The sequence below is a fragment of the Lytechinus variegatus genome, chromosome 8 (assembly GCF_018143015.1).
Source record: "Lytechinus variegatus isolate NC3 chromosome 8, Lvar_3.0, whole genome shotgun sequence".
Classification (NCBI taxonomy): domain Eukaryota; kingdom Metazoa; phylum Echinodermata; class Echinoidea; order Temnopleuroida; family Toxopneustidae; genus Lytechinus; species Lytechinus variegatus.
In genome coordinates this window covers 24,210,659-24,229,495 of record NC_054747.1, presented here as the reverse complement: position 1 = coordinate 24,229,495, position 18,837 = coordinate 24,210,659, and the positions used below count along the sequence as shown (strand labels likewise).

The following is an 18,837-nucleotide window of genomic DNA, read 5'->3' as shown; positions in this document are numbered from 1 at the left end:
AATGATAATTGTTATTTAATAGCAAAAAACAGGTCCTGGGGGGTGTTTCACAAAGACTTAAGTTTGACTTATAGTCGCACTTAAATGTCTCGGTTGCGCGAAGGATAAAAAGCATGACAGCATTGGTCAGATCATGACAAGATGACGCGCACTACTGCGTATTGATCAATAAGATTGCGCGTTGCATATCATGTACACGTCGACATTTAAGTGCGACCTTAGTCATACTTAAATCTTTGTGAAACACCCCCCTGATCAGAATTAATGAGGACAACATACCTTCATAATGATTTATCTTGAAGTTCTTAAGCTCTTGATTGGTATGTATCCTGACGGTCAAGCAGTAGCTGTAGTGATCCACTGGGTTCTGACGGATGAGGTACACCCCTTCCTGTCGTCCAAACATGTCATCAATCTTTTGCTTTGCTTTGGAAAGCCTACAATGAAGAATATACATCAATATCAAAACCTCCAAAAGAATGGTACTTCTAAAACCTTAAGACTAGTCCACGTTCCGGTTAAATTACGTTTTATTTCTTTTCTGGAAACGTGAAAAGTATCTTTTTATTTAAGGTAAAAATGAACTTAATATAAATCATCAATATTATCTAATTTTTGTAATTATTATTAACATTATTACTGATATTATTATTATAATCATTATTCCCATTATTATTAGTAGTAGTATTGCTATTATAATTATTATCATCATCATTATTATCGTTATCATGATCATCATTAGCTTTAAATTGTCTACATAGGGCACAAATTGTACATGTATGTAACACAAAAATATACTAATTATTATTTGTTTAATACAGCATAATTTAACGAAATTAATTATTCAATGCATATTATTGATTTGTTAATTCTCTGATATTAGATTTACATACGGGATTGGTCCATGGCATTTGTTGGTGGTCAGTCTGACTATAGAGGGCGGCGCAATGGATTCACTGAGGTAATGATAATAATCTACAAGAAGACGGTAGTAGCCATCCAGAAGGCAAGCAAATGACTGGGCATCACCGAGCGATTCCATCTCAAGAAACTAAAAAGAGAGAACAAAAAAGATATTATCATTAATCTGGTCAGGGGCCCGTTGCAGAAAGAGTTGCAATCAATCGCGTCTCTAAAAATCATGCACAACTTGATTTTTAACCAATCAACAGCACGCAATTGGGACTTGCGATTGATTTTTTGACTTGCGTTTAAACGCAACTCTTTCTGCAACAGGCCCCAGATCATGCCAAGAGGATGCGCACTACTGCGTATTGATCAATAAGAATGCGTGTTACATATCATATACATGTACTCATCTGCATTAAGTCATACTAATAAATCTTTGTGAAAATCCCTCAGGCATTTTTTAGGCCTAAACATGAACAAGTTCTAAAAAATCTAGGAGTATTTTAGTGACCGGGTCGGTCTGAACGCACCTTCTATCACACTCCCACTCTAAAAAACCTCATCTCACTATGATCTGTGCACTCATGTCAAGTTCCATCATGATAATGATAACACTAAAATCTTTAAACTATGGTTGAACTCCACATTATCTGACTGGCCCCCATAAATTAACCATCACGCTGTCTTGAAAGTGGACTGAAATTATCTCATAACGAGTTGGATGGAACAGAATCCTCACATGGTAATTTGAAAGATATTGTATTGAAGCTATATATGAGTTATGGGGTCAACCAACAAGAAGGGTGGTGCTGTCTTATACACATTTTGGTTTCATATATGTGCGGACAGAATTCCTAATCAATGTCAAAACAAAGGGCTATTCCAATAAATTTAAAGCAAGGCAAAAGCGATTTTGTGTCTCGCTCATGTATGAAAATAACCAGAAATATTGTGATTCGCGAGGGCATGCAACAGATTTGTATCGAAACTTCATTGTAATATGACTGGGATGGAATAACACTTGCCTTAAGAGCCTTGCACGTAAATTTTAATGTTGACCTGAAAATGACCTTTGAACTTATCATGTGACCTCCGACTGCAGCATAACATGCAGGTCCCCCAAGTCTATCTACCATCCAAGTTTGGTTGAAGAGCACCTTACGGTTGCGGAGTTAGGTAAGGTTGACCTGAAAATGACCTTTGACCTTATCATGTGACCTCCGACTGCAGCATAACATGCAGGTCCCCCAAGTCCATCCACCATCCAAGTTTGGTTGAAAAGTGACTTACGGTTGCAGAGTTAGGTGTCATAAGAGAGTCTTGCATGTAAACTTTATCATTGACCTGAAAATGACCTTTGACCTTACCATGTGACCTCCGACTGCAGCCTAACATGCAGGTCCCACAAGTCCATCTACCATCCAAGTTTGGTTGAAAAGCAACTTACGGTTGCGGAGTTAGGTGTCATAAGAGAGTCTTGCATGTAATCTTTAACATTGACCTGAAAATGACCTTTGACCTTCCGATGTGACCTCCGACTGCAGCATATCATGCAGGTCCCCAAAGTCCATCTACCATCCAAGTTTGGTTGAAAAGCAACTTACGGTTGTGGAGTTATGTGTCATTAGATTTGTGACGGACGGACGACATTTGGATCCCTAAGTCTCGCCTTCACCGCTGGTGAAGGCGAGACTAAAATTTGGATTGTTTTAAAGTTGAATTCTTAAAGCTAATAACTTACAAACTTGAATGATGTTGAATGAGTAATGAGGTCAACCATCGCGAAGGGTGGTGCTGTTTCATACAAATTTTGGTTTCATGTGTACCTAATCAATGTCAAAACCAAGGGCTATTCCAATAAATTTGGAATTGTTTTAAAGTAGAGCTAATAAGCTAGAAAATTTGAATCACTGCACGATCTAGGGTATCTCCAGCAATAATAAGCAAATAGTATGGGGTTAAAAAAGACTGTGAAAACTAAAAAGATAGTTTGGGGTAATAAAGGAAATGTGAAAAGCATATCATTGGTCTTATTGCTATTTCATCCACTCACCACTTTGTCTAATATTCACAGACCAATAACTCCCAGCCATAATCTAATAAAATTATGTAAAAAAATGCATTAAAAAATCTTCCTGGGCGTGGCCGTTCACCTACAATTTCTAGGGGCAAGGCCCAGTAGGCACATAATTCACAGGCAACCATCTCCCAGCTCAAATCTTCTTAGGGAAGGCATCTGTATTATCATCAGCGGCGCACCGCCAGATCCCGCGGCAATTCTGGTTCATCCTGATTGCGCATATAGGCAGCCTAGGCGTATCACAAAAGTGGTTCAGGATCTCAGATACTCATCAGCATCGCAGCGCAGAAAGTCGCTAGCGGGATCCCGCAGGATCCTGAATCTGCATCACCGGCCCTTGCTACAGATGTGCGCCATTAAAGTAAAATGTGCGCTCGTTCATGCCTATAGCTAGCCTGTCCTCCTAAATAGCCAATTAGATTCGAAACCTACCTGAACACAATGTCTCGTTTTTGGCATGCAATTGATTTTCTTCTCTCATACATGTACCCTTTATTTCCTGAACATGAATGCATCTATATTTGTCTTTTATATTGGCACTGTAAAAAAAAAATCAGACTAACAAAATACTGAAAATTTCATCAAATCGAACAAGGAAAACAAAATTATGAAGAACTGTTTGACCGGAATTATGCATACCGTTAAAAATGTATATTTATGCATCGTGAATTTGTGTATATATTTTTTTTTAATGTATTATACATTTTAAAGATATATGCATAATTCCGGTCAAACACTTCTAGGCATGTCTTCATAATTCATGATGATGACCAATATGCAATTTCTTTTTGTAGGAATTAGGTGTGTTCATTTTTATTTCCTCAGAAAAAAAATTTGACTAATGATGTTAGTGCATAAGATACTCATTGTTGCAACTATTTTATTTCAAGGTGGACATTAGGGAAGTGGGGATGTGACATCATCAGCCATATAAATAACAAACTGATACCCCTTTCATAAACCCCATTAAAATGAATTAGGCGGCTAATAGCAGCATAATTTGGTCGTAAAATTGGAGGAGGACAAGAGTTATCCGCATTACTCTGATGCTGCTATTATCCGCATAATAGCAGCATCGGGACAAGATTTTGAGTTTATGAACGCATTTCCAAATAATGCGGATAATTGCCATGGTGCGGTCACAAGGTCACCCTTTTCCAACACAACCGCGTGTCCAGTTGTCATGGCGATTATCCGCCTTTTTCAGGACGGGCGCTCGTAAAAATAATGCGGCTTATTTTCGGAGTTTATGAACGCAATTTTATTGAATTATCCGCATTACTCTTAGGCGGCTAATTGGAGGATAGGTTTATGAAAAGGGTATAAGTGCATTTAGATGTTCCTTTCTGCAACTAATTATATTTCAAGGTAGACATAGCATCATCACAATGTGTTTAATTTTCTCATGTCTTAAAAACGCAAGAACCATGATTTCATGTAATATAAGAAAAAGGAAATGGGGATGTGACACATCATTTTTTTTTGTATTCAAGACGTAAAAAAAATGAAATGATACCCGATAGAGGATAGCCCTGGGAAGAGGGGTAACCTTCGTTTTCTTTTACTTTTCAAATTTCACCAGTTGGGTATCAAATTGTATTGAAAACCTTCCCCAAAAAAAACATTGAGGGCCATGTGATAGTGCAGTACAGATAATCATTGCTGCACATTGGCGTTGCAGGATTTTTTAAAGGATAGGGGGTTCAAGTTGAGAGAAATGTTATAAACAACCCCTCCAAATATAAGGTTGTTTCGTACCCCCCCCCCACCAAAAAAAACCGACAAGCAAAAGAAATAAAAAGGTCAACATTTTTTGAGGGGGTGAATTCTTAGGGGGCAGGGGATTATGTATAAAAAAATATTGAAGGGGGGGGTTGAACACCTGTAACCACCCCCCCCCCCCTTGCGTACGTCACTGTTGCTGCAACTTGTTTCATTACAAGGTACACATATCATTCACACACGATGAAAGTAATGAAACAATTATGATTTCATGTAATAATAAAATATTCATTAATGAATATTCATGATGACATGAATAACTGTTTGGGGGGTTTACAATATATTCCTTAACTTTGATTTCAATAAGTTCGCTATTGTCTGATTTTGATGAAACTTTCACAATATTTCTCTGTAAATCTTACTCTATTCATTTAGATAAAAATATTTTCTGCCCAGAGTAGCCCTAGGTTCCCAATGTCACGTCTTTCTTAAAGGACAAGTCCACCCCAACAAATACTTGATTTGAATAAAAAGAAAAAAATTCAACAAGCAAAACACTGAAAATTTCATCAAAATCGGATGTAAAATTAGAAAGTTATGACATATTAAAGTTTTGCTTCATTTACAGTTATATGCACATCTCGGTCGGTATGCAAATGAGGGAACTGATGACATCACTCACTCACTATTTCTTTTGTATTTTATTACATGAAATATTTTGATTTTCTCATCATTGTCATGTGGAATGATTTTCTCATCATTGTCATGTGAAATGATTTTCTCATCATTGTCATGTGAAATGAAGTTTCATTCCTCCCTGAACACGTGCAATTCCATTATTTTAACATTTTGTGCTTAAGGCAAGGACGTCCTAATCATCAAATTCGTAAAAATTGAAATATTGTATAATTCAGACAATAAAAAACAAAAGAAATAGTAAGTGACATCATCGACTTCCTCATTTGGATATAACTGGCTCGTTCATATAACTATTTTGTTAAAAATAAGCAAAACTTTGAAATGTCATAACTTTCTTATTTTACATCCGATTTTGATGAAATTTTCAGCATTGTGCTTGTCTGATTTTTCTCTATTGATTCAAATCAACATTTTTCTGAGGTGGACTTGACCTTTAAAGGGATACTCCAATCTGAAGAAGTGAAGATATTTACTAATCAATAAATAGTGAAACTCGCAAAGTAAAAGGCTAAAAAGTTTATCAAAATCGGATTACAAATAACTAAGTGATTGAATTTTAAAAATGTACATTTTTCTGGTCAAACAGTTCTAAGTGTGTCTTCATGAACAGATGAATATTCATTAGATCATGTAATGAATATTCACGAAGACATGAAGGGCTGATAGATAGATTGATAGACTAGAGTCTATTTGTACTTTCAATTTCTAACTCCTAACCAGCGCCAATACGACATACAGTGCAGTGCTGAGCTTCGATTTACCTCTAAATTTTACGTTCTATCAGACAGAGAAATACAAAACCTGCATCATTGTACCGAATGAGCATGAGTTTACATCCAGTAGACCCCTACTGAAATGTAAATGCTAATTTTGGGAACGATATAAAAATGAGTTCGTACAGAATCCAATGAAATGACCACCAAAGTGTCTGTTTGTAAATAAAACGTATGTGCCAAATGATTCAGGAAGAAATTGTGTAATTGCGGAGAAATCAGCAAATAAGCAAAGTATTCGGGTAGAACGTCGGGCCCAACATTCAAACCAATAATTATACACTGTCCCACGTGCGCTTATCTGTGTTGGGGATCTTCGGTGTGAACATTTTTCAACGTAGATTTCAAGAGTTCACAAAGTTCAGTTTATATAACTGTACCAGATCTAGATCCTCGATGATATACTGACAATTAATCCTCGTTTTACAGGCTTTCTCTTGAAATCAGTGTTTACTGCAACTACTAGAATTTCTCTTTAAAGCAGACAAAAAACAACACACTGACTGACACACTGACAGCTACGAAAGACAGCAAATAAACTTTCATATATTAGGCGAGTTTATAGTTTGCACATATTCTGAAAGCAATTGACCAAAGACATATAAACCAGGGGTGTGAGTGGTCACAAATAAAAAGATCTGAAAAAAAGCTGAAGGGCATTGAAAAAGTCTGAAATAAAAGAGATCTCATACTTTTTTTGTACAGACGAAAGCCAAAAATAAGTTGAAACTAAGCTGAAAATCACAACAAAAAAATCTGAATCAGCTATTAAATCTGAACTCTCACACCCCTGATAAACAAAAAGTGAACTTGTGAAGAACTAATGATATTCCGACGAAAGGGTAAGAAAGTTCTGAAAAGAATGTTGAAATTTCCTTTTTGTACTTTGCATCTTTTTTTTTCAAAGGAAGGAGAGAAGCTGTACTGTAAATAATTATGAAAGAATGAATGAAATGTGTGGCTGGATTGAACCAGGGGATTTACTTTAATTAGTTGCAAAATAAAGGGATATCCTTGGTATGACATACAGTAAATTGACCTAATGTTAATCTATAGGTGAATGTTATCCATTAAACAGACTTGAGTTAAGGCCAATGGTTCATCGTGGGGCCTTAATCAAGGCTAAGACCAATTCTTTACTTGTTATTTGACAAATATGCATTGAAAACGAAATTACCAAATTAGATGTATGCTTTTATTAAAAAGAGAAAATAAAGTTGAATAAAAGAGATAATGACAGCAGATGTAAATGAAGCAAAGGGTGAAGTGATTATAGTGAGAGGCAATCAAATTAATGACAATCCGATGACAATGCATTGTTACAAACACTGGAGGATCCAAGGGGGGCACATCCAGCATGTATCCCCCCCCCCCTTTGACAGCCTGCCATAATCAAAATTTGTAATAAATTTCACCCAAGTGTGCCCCACCCCCTATTCAATGTGAGAAACCTTTTTTTGGAGGGGGTTGGCTATGAAATTTTGACAAGCCAACTTGGCTTGTCAAAATTTCATCAAGAAAATCCTGGATCAGTTCTTGCTTAGGAATATATAATTTTTTGTTAATTCATAAACATCGACTTCATCATCGCATTTTATTATAGACTAATGAAAGTCAGAGAATAAGCATTCTAATTTATGAAAATAAAAGGCAAATGATTTGAGAGTGGTGGAGAAAAGAGGATAGATTAATGATCGAGAGAGGAGTGTCAGATAATGGAAATTCAAGAAAGAGTGAGAACCTGAGTAAGTCCCTGATCAGATATACAGGCCTATCAACATAAAAACCATTAAAAATTTAGAACATGAATAATAATAATGCAGTTCTTATATAGCGCATTTCAGACCTGAAAGGACTCTCAATGCACTTTTAATTTTAAACAAAAATTATACAACATAGAATTACTTACTTACACATAAACAACATCAACATTAATCAGTTTAATTGTGTGGCATAAGTAAAGGGAAAGGTCTAATTTGAATGTATCAATCATAAAAGAGATATCTATTAGTTAAGAATCATGTAAACTACTGCGTAACAAAATCTGCCTGGGCGTGGCTGTTCACCTACAGTTTAAGGGGCAAGGCCCAGTGGAAAAAAAATTGCAGGCTACCATCTTTTATCTGGAATATTCTCAAAATATGTAAACTACCATAAAAATAAAAAGATATGACTGGGGTGGCTTTCACCTACAATTTAAGGGGCAAGGCCCAGTGGGAAAAAAAATTGCAGGCCACCATCTTTTATCTGGAATCTTTTTAAATATGTAAACTACTATACAAATAATAATTAAAAGATATGACTGGGCGTGGCTTTCACCTACAATTTAAGGGGCACGGCCCAGTGGAAAAAAATTTGCAGGCCACCATCTTTTATCTGGAATCCTCTTAAAATATGTAAACTAATGTGCAAAAAAAAAAATAATAAAATTACTGGGCATGGCCGTTCACCTAAAATTTAAGGGGCAAGGCCCAGTAGGCACATAATTCACAGGCCACCATCTCCCAGCCAGAATCTACTTAAAATATGTAAACTAACAAGTAAGATATGACTGGGCATGGCCGTTCACCTACAACTTAAGGGGCAAGGCCCAGTAGGCACATAATTCACAGGCAACCATCTCCTAGTCAGAATCTACTAAAAATATGTAAACTAACAAGTAAGATATCACTGGGCGTGGCCGTTCACCTACAATTTAAGGGGCAAGGCCCAGTAGGCACATAATTCACAGGCCACCATCTCCTAGCCAGAATTTACTTAAACTATGTAAACTACACAAATGAAAGAAAAGATGAAGATATGACTGGGCATGGCCATTCACCTACATTTTAAGGGGCAAGGCCCAGTAGGCACATAATTCACAGGCCACCATCTCCCCGCCAGAATCTACTTAAAATATGTAAACTAACATGTAAGATATGACTGGGCATGGCCATTCACCTACAATTTAAGGGACAAGGCCCAGGTGGGTGTTTCATAAAGCTGTTCGTAAGTTAAGAGCGACTTTAAGAACGACTGGTGATCCCTTCTTGCGGTAAGATGTAAATGTTCGGCGAACTTCGGTTCGGTTCGGCTGCAGCACTAGCGTGGCCGTTCACCTACAATTTAAGGGGCAAGGCCCAGTAGGCACACAATTCACAGGCCACCATCTCCCAACCAGAATCTATTTAAATATGTAAACTACCATACAAATAAAAATAAAAAGATATGACTGGGTGTGGCTGTTCACCTACAATTTAAGGGGCAAAGCCCAGTAGGCACACAATTCACAGGCCACCATCTCCCAGCCAGAATCTATTTAAATATGTAAACTACCATACAAATAAAAATAAAAAGATATGACTGGGCGTGGCCGTTCACCTACAATTTAAGGGGCAAGGCCCAGTAGGCACATAATTCACAGGCCACCATCTCCTAGCCAGAATCTATATGTAAACTACTATACAAATAAAAATAAAATGATATGACTGGGCATGGCCGTTCACCTACAATTTAAGGGGCAAGGCCCAGTAGGCACATAATTCACAGGCCACCATCTCCCAGCCAGAATCTATATGTAAACTACTATACAAATAAAAATAAAAAGATATGACTGGGCGCGGCCGTTCACCTACAATTTAAGGGGCAAGGCCCAGTAGGCGCATAATTCACAGGCCACCATCTCCCAGCCAGAATCTATATGTAAACTACTATACAAATAAAAATAAAATGATATGACTGGGCATGGCCGTTCACCTACAATTTAAGGGGCAAGGCCCAGTAGGCACATAATTCACAGGCCACCATCTCCCAGCCAGAATCTATATGTAAACTACTATACAAATAAAAATAAAAAGATATGACTGGGCGTGGCCGTTCACCTACAATTTAAGGGGCAAGGCCCAGTAGGCGCATAATTCACAGGCCACCATCTCCCAGCCAGAATCTATATGTAAACTACTATACAAATAAAAATAAAAAGATATGACTGGGCGCGGCCGTTCACCTACAAGTTAAGGGGCAAGGCCCAGTAGGCACATAATTCACAGGCCACCATCTCCTAGCCAGAATCTACTAAAAATATGTAAACTAACAAGTAAGATATGACTGGGCGTGGCCGTTCACCTACAATTTAAGGGGCAAGGCCCAGTAGGCACATAATTCACAGGCCACCATCTCCTAGCCAGAATCTACTAAAAATATGTAAACTAACAAGTAAGATATCACTGGGCGTGGCCGTTCACCTACAATTTAAGGGGCAAGGCCCAGTAGGCGCATAATTCACAGGCCACCATCTCCTAGCCAGAATTTACTTAAACTATGTAAACTACACAAATGAAAGAAAAGATGAAGATATGACTGGGCATGGCCATTCACCTACATTTTAAGGGGCAAGGCCCAGTAGGCACATAATTCACAGGCCACCATCTCCCCGCCAGAATCTACTTAAAATATGTAAACTAACATGTAAGATATGACTGGGCATGGCCATTCACCTACAATTTAAGGGACAAGGCCCAGGTGGGTGTTTCATAAAGCTGTTCGTAAGTTAAGAGCGACTTTAAGAACGACTGGTGATCCCTTCTTGCGGTAAGATGTATATTGAATTGGCGATGATTTAGCGCGTAAGAAAGGATCCCCAGTCATTCTTTATTAAAGTCGCTCTTGACTTACGAACACCTTTATGAAACGGCAGCCAGAAGGCACATTATTCACAGGCCACAATCTCCCAGCCAGAATCTATTTAAATATTACCATAAAAATAAAAAGATATAACTGGGCGTGGCCGTTCACCTACAATTTAAGGGGCAAGGCCCAGTAGGCACACAATTCACAGGCCACCATCTCCCAGCCAGAATCTATTTAAATATGTAAACTACCATACAAATAAAAATAAAAAGATATGACTGGGTGTGGCTGTTCACCTACAATTTAAGGGGCAAAGCCCAGTAGGCACACAATTCACAGGCCACCATCTCCCAGCCAGAATCTATTTAAATATGTAAACTACCATACAAATAAAAATAAAAAGATATGACTGGGCGTGGCCGTTCACCTACAATTTAAGGGGCAAGGCCCAGTAGGCACATAATTCACAGGCCACCATCTCCTAACCAGAATCTATATGTAAACTACTATACAAATAAAAATAAAATGATATGACTGGGCGTGGCCGTTCACCTACAATTTAAGGGGCAAGGCCCAGTAGGCACATAATTCACAGGCCACCATCTCCAAGCCAGAATCTATATGTAAACTACTATACAAATAAAAATAAAAAGATATGACTGGGCGTGGCCGTTCACCTACAATTTAAGGGGCAAGGCCCAGTAGGCACCTAATTCACAGGCCACCATCTCACAGCCAGAATCTATGAAAACTACCATACAAATAAAATCAAAAAGATATGACTGGGCGTGGCCGTTCACCTACAATTTAAGGGGCAAGGCCCAGTAGGCACATAATTCACAGGCCACCATCTCCTAGCCAGAATCTATATGTAAACTACTATACAAATAAAAATAAAAGATATGACTGGGCGTGGCCGTTCACCTACAATTTAAGGGGCAAGGCCCAGTAGGCACACAATTCACAGGCCACCATCTTTTATCTGGAATCTTCTTAAAATATGTAAACTAATGTGCAAAAAAAATAAATTACTGGGCATGGCCGTTCACCTACAATTTAAGGGACAAGGCCTAGGTGGGTGTTTCATAAAGCTGTTCATAAGTTAAGAGCGACTTCAAGAACGACTGGTGATCCCTTCTTGCGGTAAGATGTATATTGAATTGGCGATGATTTAGCGCGTAAGAAAGGATCACCAGTCTTTCTTTAAGTCGCTCTTAACTTACGAACACCTTTATGAAATTACACCCAGAAGGCACATTATTCACAGGCCACAATCACCCAGCCAGAATCTATTTAAATATGTAAACTACTATACAAATAAAAATAAAAAGATATGACTGGGCGTGGCCGTCCACCTACAATTTAAGGGGCAAGGCCCAGTAGGCACCTAATTCACAGGCCACCATCTCACAGCCAGAATCTATGACAAGTGGAATGCCTCTGGCCGTCTCACCTGCATCACGCGGTTCAATACAGCAGCAGTGCTGATTTTGAATACTACTCTAACTCGCACAAGATGTTCAGTGACACATGGTTACTCTTATGTCCACTTTTTATGAACTAGACCAATAAACTTACAGAGATATGATGGTTATTCAACAAAAAACCCCAACATGGCCAAAGTTCATTGACCTTACATGACCTTCGACCTTGATCATGTGACCTGAAACTCGAACAGGATATTCAGTGATACTTGATTACTCTTATGTACAAGTTTCATGAATCAGATCCATAAACTTTCAAAGTTATGATGGTAATTCAACAGATACACCCAATTCGGCCAAAGTTCATTGACCTTTGACCTTGGTCATGTGACCTGAAACGCGCACAGGATGTTCAGTGATACTTGATTACTCTAATGTCCAAGTTTAATGAACTAGACCAATAAACTTTCAAAGTTATGATGGTAATTCAACAGATACCCCCGATTCGGCAAAAGTTCATTGACCCTAAATGACCTTTGACCTTAATCATGAGACCTGAAACTTGCACAAAATTTTCAGTGATGCTTGATTACTATTGTGTCCAAGTTTCATGAATCAGATCCATAAACTTTCAAAGTTATGATGGGAATTCAACAGATATCCCCAATTCGGCCAAAGTTCATTGACCCTAAATGACCTTTGACCTTGGTCATGTAACGTGAAACTCATGTAGGATGTTCAGTGATACTTGATTAACCTAATGTCTAAGTTTCATGAACTAGGTCCATATATTTTCTAAGTTATGATGACATTTCAAAAACTTAACCTCAGGTTAAGATTTCGAAGTTGATTCCTCCAACATGGTCTAAGTTCATTGACCCTAAATGACCTTTGACCTTGGTCATGTGACATGAAACTCTAATAGGATGTTGAGTAATACTTGATTAACCTTATGGCCAAGTTTTATTAACTAGGTCCATATACTTTCTAAGTTATGACGTCATTTCAAAAACTTAACCTCAGGTTAAGATTTGATGTTGACGCCGCCGTCGCCGCCGCCGCCGTCGGAAAAGCGGCGCCTATAGTCTCACTTTGCTTCACAGGTGAGACAAAAACTACCATACAAATAAAATCAAAAAGATATGACTGGGCGTGGCCGTTCACCTACAATTTAAGGGGCAAGGCCTAGTAGGCACATAATTCACAGGCCACCATCTCCTAGCCAGAATCTATATGTAAACTACTATACAAATAAAAATAAAAGATATGACTGGGCGTGGCCGTTCACCTACAATTTAAGGGGCAAGGCCCAGTAGGCACACAATTCACAGGCCACCATCACCTAGTCAGAATCTATTTAAATATGTAAACTACTATACAAATAAAAATAAAAAGATATGACTGGGCGTGGCCGTCCACCTACAATTTAAGGGGCAAGGCCCAGTAGGCACCTAATTCACAGGCCACAATCTCCCAGCCAGAATCTATGAAAACTACCATACAAATAAAATCAAAAAGATATGACTGGGCGCGGCCTTTCACCTACAATTTAAGGGGCAAGGCCCAGTAGGCACATAATTCACAGGCCACCATCTCCTAGCCAGAATTTACTTAAACTATGTAAACTACCATAAAAGTAAAAAAAAGATGAAAATATGACTGGGCGTGGCCATTCACCTACATTTTAAGGGGCAAGGCCCAGTAGGCACATAATTCACAGGCCACCATCTCCCCGCCAGAATCTAACATGTAAGATATGACTGGGCATGGCCGTTCACCTACAATTTAAGGGGCAAGGCCCAGGTGGGTGTTTCATAAAGCTGTTCGTAAGTTAAGAGCGACTTTAAGAAAGACTGGTGATCCCTTCTTGCGGTAAGATGTATATTGAATTCGCGATGATTTAGCTCGTAAGAAAGGATCACCAGTCTTTCTTTAAGTCGCTCTTAACTTACGAACACCTTTATGAAATTACACCCAGAAGGCACATTATTCACAGGCCACAATCACCCAGCCAGAATCTATTTAAATATGTAAACTACCATAAAAATAAAAAGATATAACTGGGCGTGGCCGTTCACCTACAATTTAAGGGGCAAAGCCCAGTAGGCACACAATTCACAGGCCACCATCTCCCAGCCAGAATCTATTTAAATATGTAAACTACCATACAAATAAAAATAAAAAGATATGACTGGGCGTGGCCGTTCACCTACAATTTAAGGGGCAAGGCCCAGTAGGCACATAATTCACAGGCCACCATCTCCTAACCAGAATCTATATGTAAACTACTATACAAATAAAAATAAAATGATATGACTGGGCGTGGCCGTTCACCTACAATTTAAGGGGCAAGGCCCAGTAGGCACATAATTCACAGGCCACCATCTCCAAGCCAGAATCTATATGTAAACTACTATACAAATAAAAATAAAAAGATATGACTGGGCGTGGCCGTCCACCTACAATTTAAGGGGCAAGGCCCAGTAGGCACCTAATTCACAGGCCACCATCTCACAGCCAGAATCTATGAAAACTACCATACAAATAAAATCAAAAAGATATGACTGGGCGTGGCCGTTCACCTACAATTTAAGGGGCAAGGCCTAGTAGGCACATAATTCACAGGCCACCATCTCCTAGCCAGAATCTATATGTAAACTACTATACAAATAAAAATAAAAGATATGACTGGGCGTGGCCGTTCACCTACAATTTAAGGGGCAAGGCCCAGTAGGCACACAATTCACAGGCCACCATCACCTAGTCAGAATATATTTAAATATGTAAACTACTATACAAATAAAAATAAAAAGATATGACTGGGCGTGGCCGTCCACCTACAATTTAAGGGGCAAGGCCCAGTAGGCACCTAATTCACAGGCCACAATCTCCCAGCCAGAATCTATGAAAACTACCATACAAATAAAATCAAAAAGATATGACTGGGCGCGGCCTTTCACCTACAATTTAAGGGGCAAGGCCCAGTAGGCACATAATTCACAGGCCACCATCTCCTAGCCAGAATTTACTTAAACTATGTAAACTACCATAAAAGTAAAAAAAAGATGAAAATATGACTGGGCGTGGCCATTCACCTACATTTTAAGGGGCAAGGCCCAGTAGGCACATAATTCACAGGCCACCATCTCCCCGCCAGAATCTAACATGTAAGATATGACTGGGCATGGCCGTTCACCTACAATTTAAGGGGCAAGGCCCAGGTGGGTGTTTCATAAAGCTGTTCGTAAGTTAAGAGCGACTTTAAGAAAGACTGGTGATCCCTTCTTGCGGTAAGATGTATATTGAATTCGCGATGATTTAGCTCGTAAGAAAGGATCACCAGTCGTTCTTAAAGTCGGTCTTAACTTACGAACACCTTTATGAAACGGCTCCCAGAAGGCACATTAATCACAGGCCACAATCTGCCAGCCACAATCTTTTTTAATATGTAAACTACCATACAAATAAAAATAAAAAGATATGACTGGGGTGCCCGTTCACCTACAATTTAAGGGGCAAGGCCCAGTAGGCACATTATTCACAGGCCACCATCTCCTAGTGAGAATCTATTAGTTTAGAATCATGTAAACTACTGCATAACAAAATCTGCCTGGGCGTGGCTGTTAACCTACAATTTAAGGGGCAAGGCCCAGTGGAAAAAAAATTTCCAGGCCACCATCTTTTATCTGGAATCTTCTTAGAATATGGAAACTACTATGCCAAAAAAATAAATAAAATGACTGGGCGTGGCCGTTCACCTACAATTTAAGGGGCAAGGCCCAGTAGGCACATAATTCACAGGCCACCATCTCCCAGCCAGAATCTATGTAAACTACCATACAAATAAAAATAAAAAGATATGACTTGGCGTGGCTTTTCACCTACAATTTAAGGGGCAAGGCCCAGTGGAAAAAAATTTGCAGGCCACCATCTTTTATCTGGAATCTTCTTAGAATATGTAAACTACTGTGCAAAAAAAGACTGGGCGTGGCCACTAACCTACAATTTAAGGGGCAAGGCCCAGTAGGCACATTATTTCAGGCCACCATCTCCCAGCCAGAATCTATTTCAATATGTTTAACTACCATACAAATAAAGACATAAAAATATTACTGGGCATGGCCGTTCACCTACAATTTAAGGGGCAATGCCCAGTAGGCACATAATTCACAGGCCACCATCTCCCAGCAAGAATCTACTTAAATTATGTAAACTACCATACAAATAAAAAGATATGACTGGGCGTGGCCGTTCACCTACAATTTAAGGGGCAAGGCCCAGTAGGCACATAATCACAGGCCACCATCTCCCAGCAAAAATCTATGAAAACTACCATACAAATAAAAATAATAAAATTACTGGGCATGGCCGTTCACCTACAATTTAAGGGGCAAGGCCCACTAAGGAAATAATTCACAGGCCACCATCTACCAGCCAGAATCTACTTAAAAATATATAAAATACTATGTAAAAAAACATAAATATATGACTGGGCATGGCTGTTCATTTACAATTAAAGGGGCAAGGCCTGGTAGGCACATTATTCACAAGCCACCGTCTCCTAGTCAGAATAAACTTAATTTAAACTACCATACAAATTAAAGATATAAAGATATGACTGGGCGTGGCCGTTCACCTACAATTCAAGGGGCAAGGCCCGGTAGGCATATTATTCACCAGCCACCATCTCATAAAGATGTGACTGGGCGTGGCCGTTCACCTACAATTTAAGGGGCTATGCCCAGTAGGCACATAATTCACAGGCCACCATCTCCCAGCCAGAATCTATGTATGTAAACTACCATACAAATAAAAAGATATCACTGGGCGTGGCCACTCTCAAGGGCCAAGGCCTGGTAGGCACATTATTCACAGGCCACCATCTCCCAGCCAGAATCTACTTATAATAAATGTATATATAAACTACCTTGTAAAAAAATATAAAGATATGACTGGGCGTGGCCGTTAACTTTCAATTTAAGGGGAAAGGCCCCTAAACCAGTTGATCCAATAGCCATTTTAAATGGCTATTTAATAGCCTGTACCATTTGGTTTTAAATGGAAGTATTAATTGGGCAAAATGAATGAAATTAAAATGGATATTAGACTAACTGGCTTAAATAGGAGATGAATTGTTTATAGATGAAATGGTGATTAGACGAAGTGATGACTGAACCAAATTCTTATTGGATCAAAGGCTGTTAGACAAAATTTTGATAGTGTGCACACTACTGCCTGAGTGCCTGGCATGAAGTAATAATACTGGTATCTATCCAAGAACTATCCCACTTTTCATTTAATTTCTCCTGTGATATGACGTGACAATACTTTTGTACTGCATTACACTTTTACCTTCTGGTTACAAAACTTATGACCTTCGAAGTCATCGTACGGCACAAACCCTGAAGGATTCACATACCGTTGCTGCATCTCAGGTTATCATACTCAGTGGGGATTTAATGACCTTTTCGCACTAAAATTCCATTTATAATATTCTATTTTATTCTATTCTAGTTGTCTTCCATGTATTCTGGTTACAAAACCTATGACCTTCGAAGTCATCATATGACACAAACCCTGAGGGATTCACATACCGTTGCTGCATCTCAGGTTATCGCACTCAGTGGGGATTTAATGACCTTTTAGCACTAAAATTCCAGTTATTCTGTTCTATTTGTCTTCTGACTCTCTTCTATCTCCATGTAGCTCAATATTTTGGCCTGCCGAATTCTACTAGAGACTACTCCCACTACAGAGGTTTTGGGCTGGTTAAAAGCATGGACCTATTACGAGATAGGTCCATGTTAAAAGCAACTCTAAATATTACAGTCATAAAGCTGCACCAGGGCCCTGTCTTACAAAGAGTTATGATTGATCCAATCAACCTCAACTAAATGTATGGAAAGCCAACAATGCCAACATCTATAACTTATGAATGATTGTTCAAAATGATCTCTATATATATTTATATATTCACTGTTGTCTTGACAATTCAGTACATGTACTTGTATGCTCCTCTTTGACATACCGTCCATATATTTTCTGAAGAAAAAAATTATGACATTGATGGATTTCCATATCGCTGAGGTTGATGGGATCAATCGTAACTCTTTGCAAGACAGGGGCCCTGTTCTGGCCAAAAACACACTTCACACAACCACCCATATTGTGGAGTGACTTAGGAATTGGGCTGGCCAAGGCAATACCAAAGATTTCAAACTGTCAGATTTGGTCAGACCTAGGGTGCATTTCACAAAGAGTTTACAACTATTGTAACTTTGCCATATTACCATGGTAACAATGGTCACTATTAGTCTGCTATGCAGACTCTGAATGGCTTGTGAGGTGAGATCTGTTACTGGTTGGCGAAACAAACTAGCCTGAAAGGGCGAGCGAAGAAGCCACATCTGCAGCCACAGTAGACCTAGACCCCTGTTACATCTGAGAGATTCCCTACCTCGGGCCGGCCCGGGGCCTACCTCGGGTCGGAAAGAAATCAGATGTAAACATCCCAAACCTACCTCGGGCCACCTTTTAGCGAACCTACCCGAGACCACATCCAGAGGTAGTCTCGGGAAGGTATCGGGCCGGCCCCGGTCCACCGATTGGTAGATGTAAACAC

The 18,837-nt window shown here is 39.1% G+C and overlaps 1 protein-coding gene across 3 annotated transcripts in view; it reads right to left on the bottom strand.

Annotated features, from left to right (window-relative positions):
- LOC121420208 (tyrosine-protein kinase JAK2-like) overlaps nt 1-18,837 on the bottom strand; it is an 87,835-nt gene that overhangs the window by 36,514 nt on the left and 32,484 nt on the right. For all 3 annotated transcript variants that reach the window (XM_041614762.1, XM_041614763.1, XM_041614761.1), the window contains exons 4-5: nt 894-1,051; nt 280-437 (exon numbers count right to left, since the gene is read on the bottom strand). In XM_041614762.1, the coding sequence (XP_041470696.1) occupies nt 280-437; nt 894-1,051 (316 nt within the window). The remainder of the gene's footprint in view (nt 1-279; nt 438-893; nt 1,052-18,837) is intronic.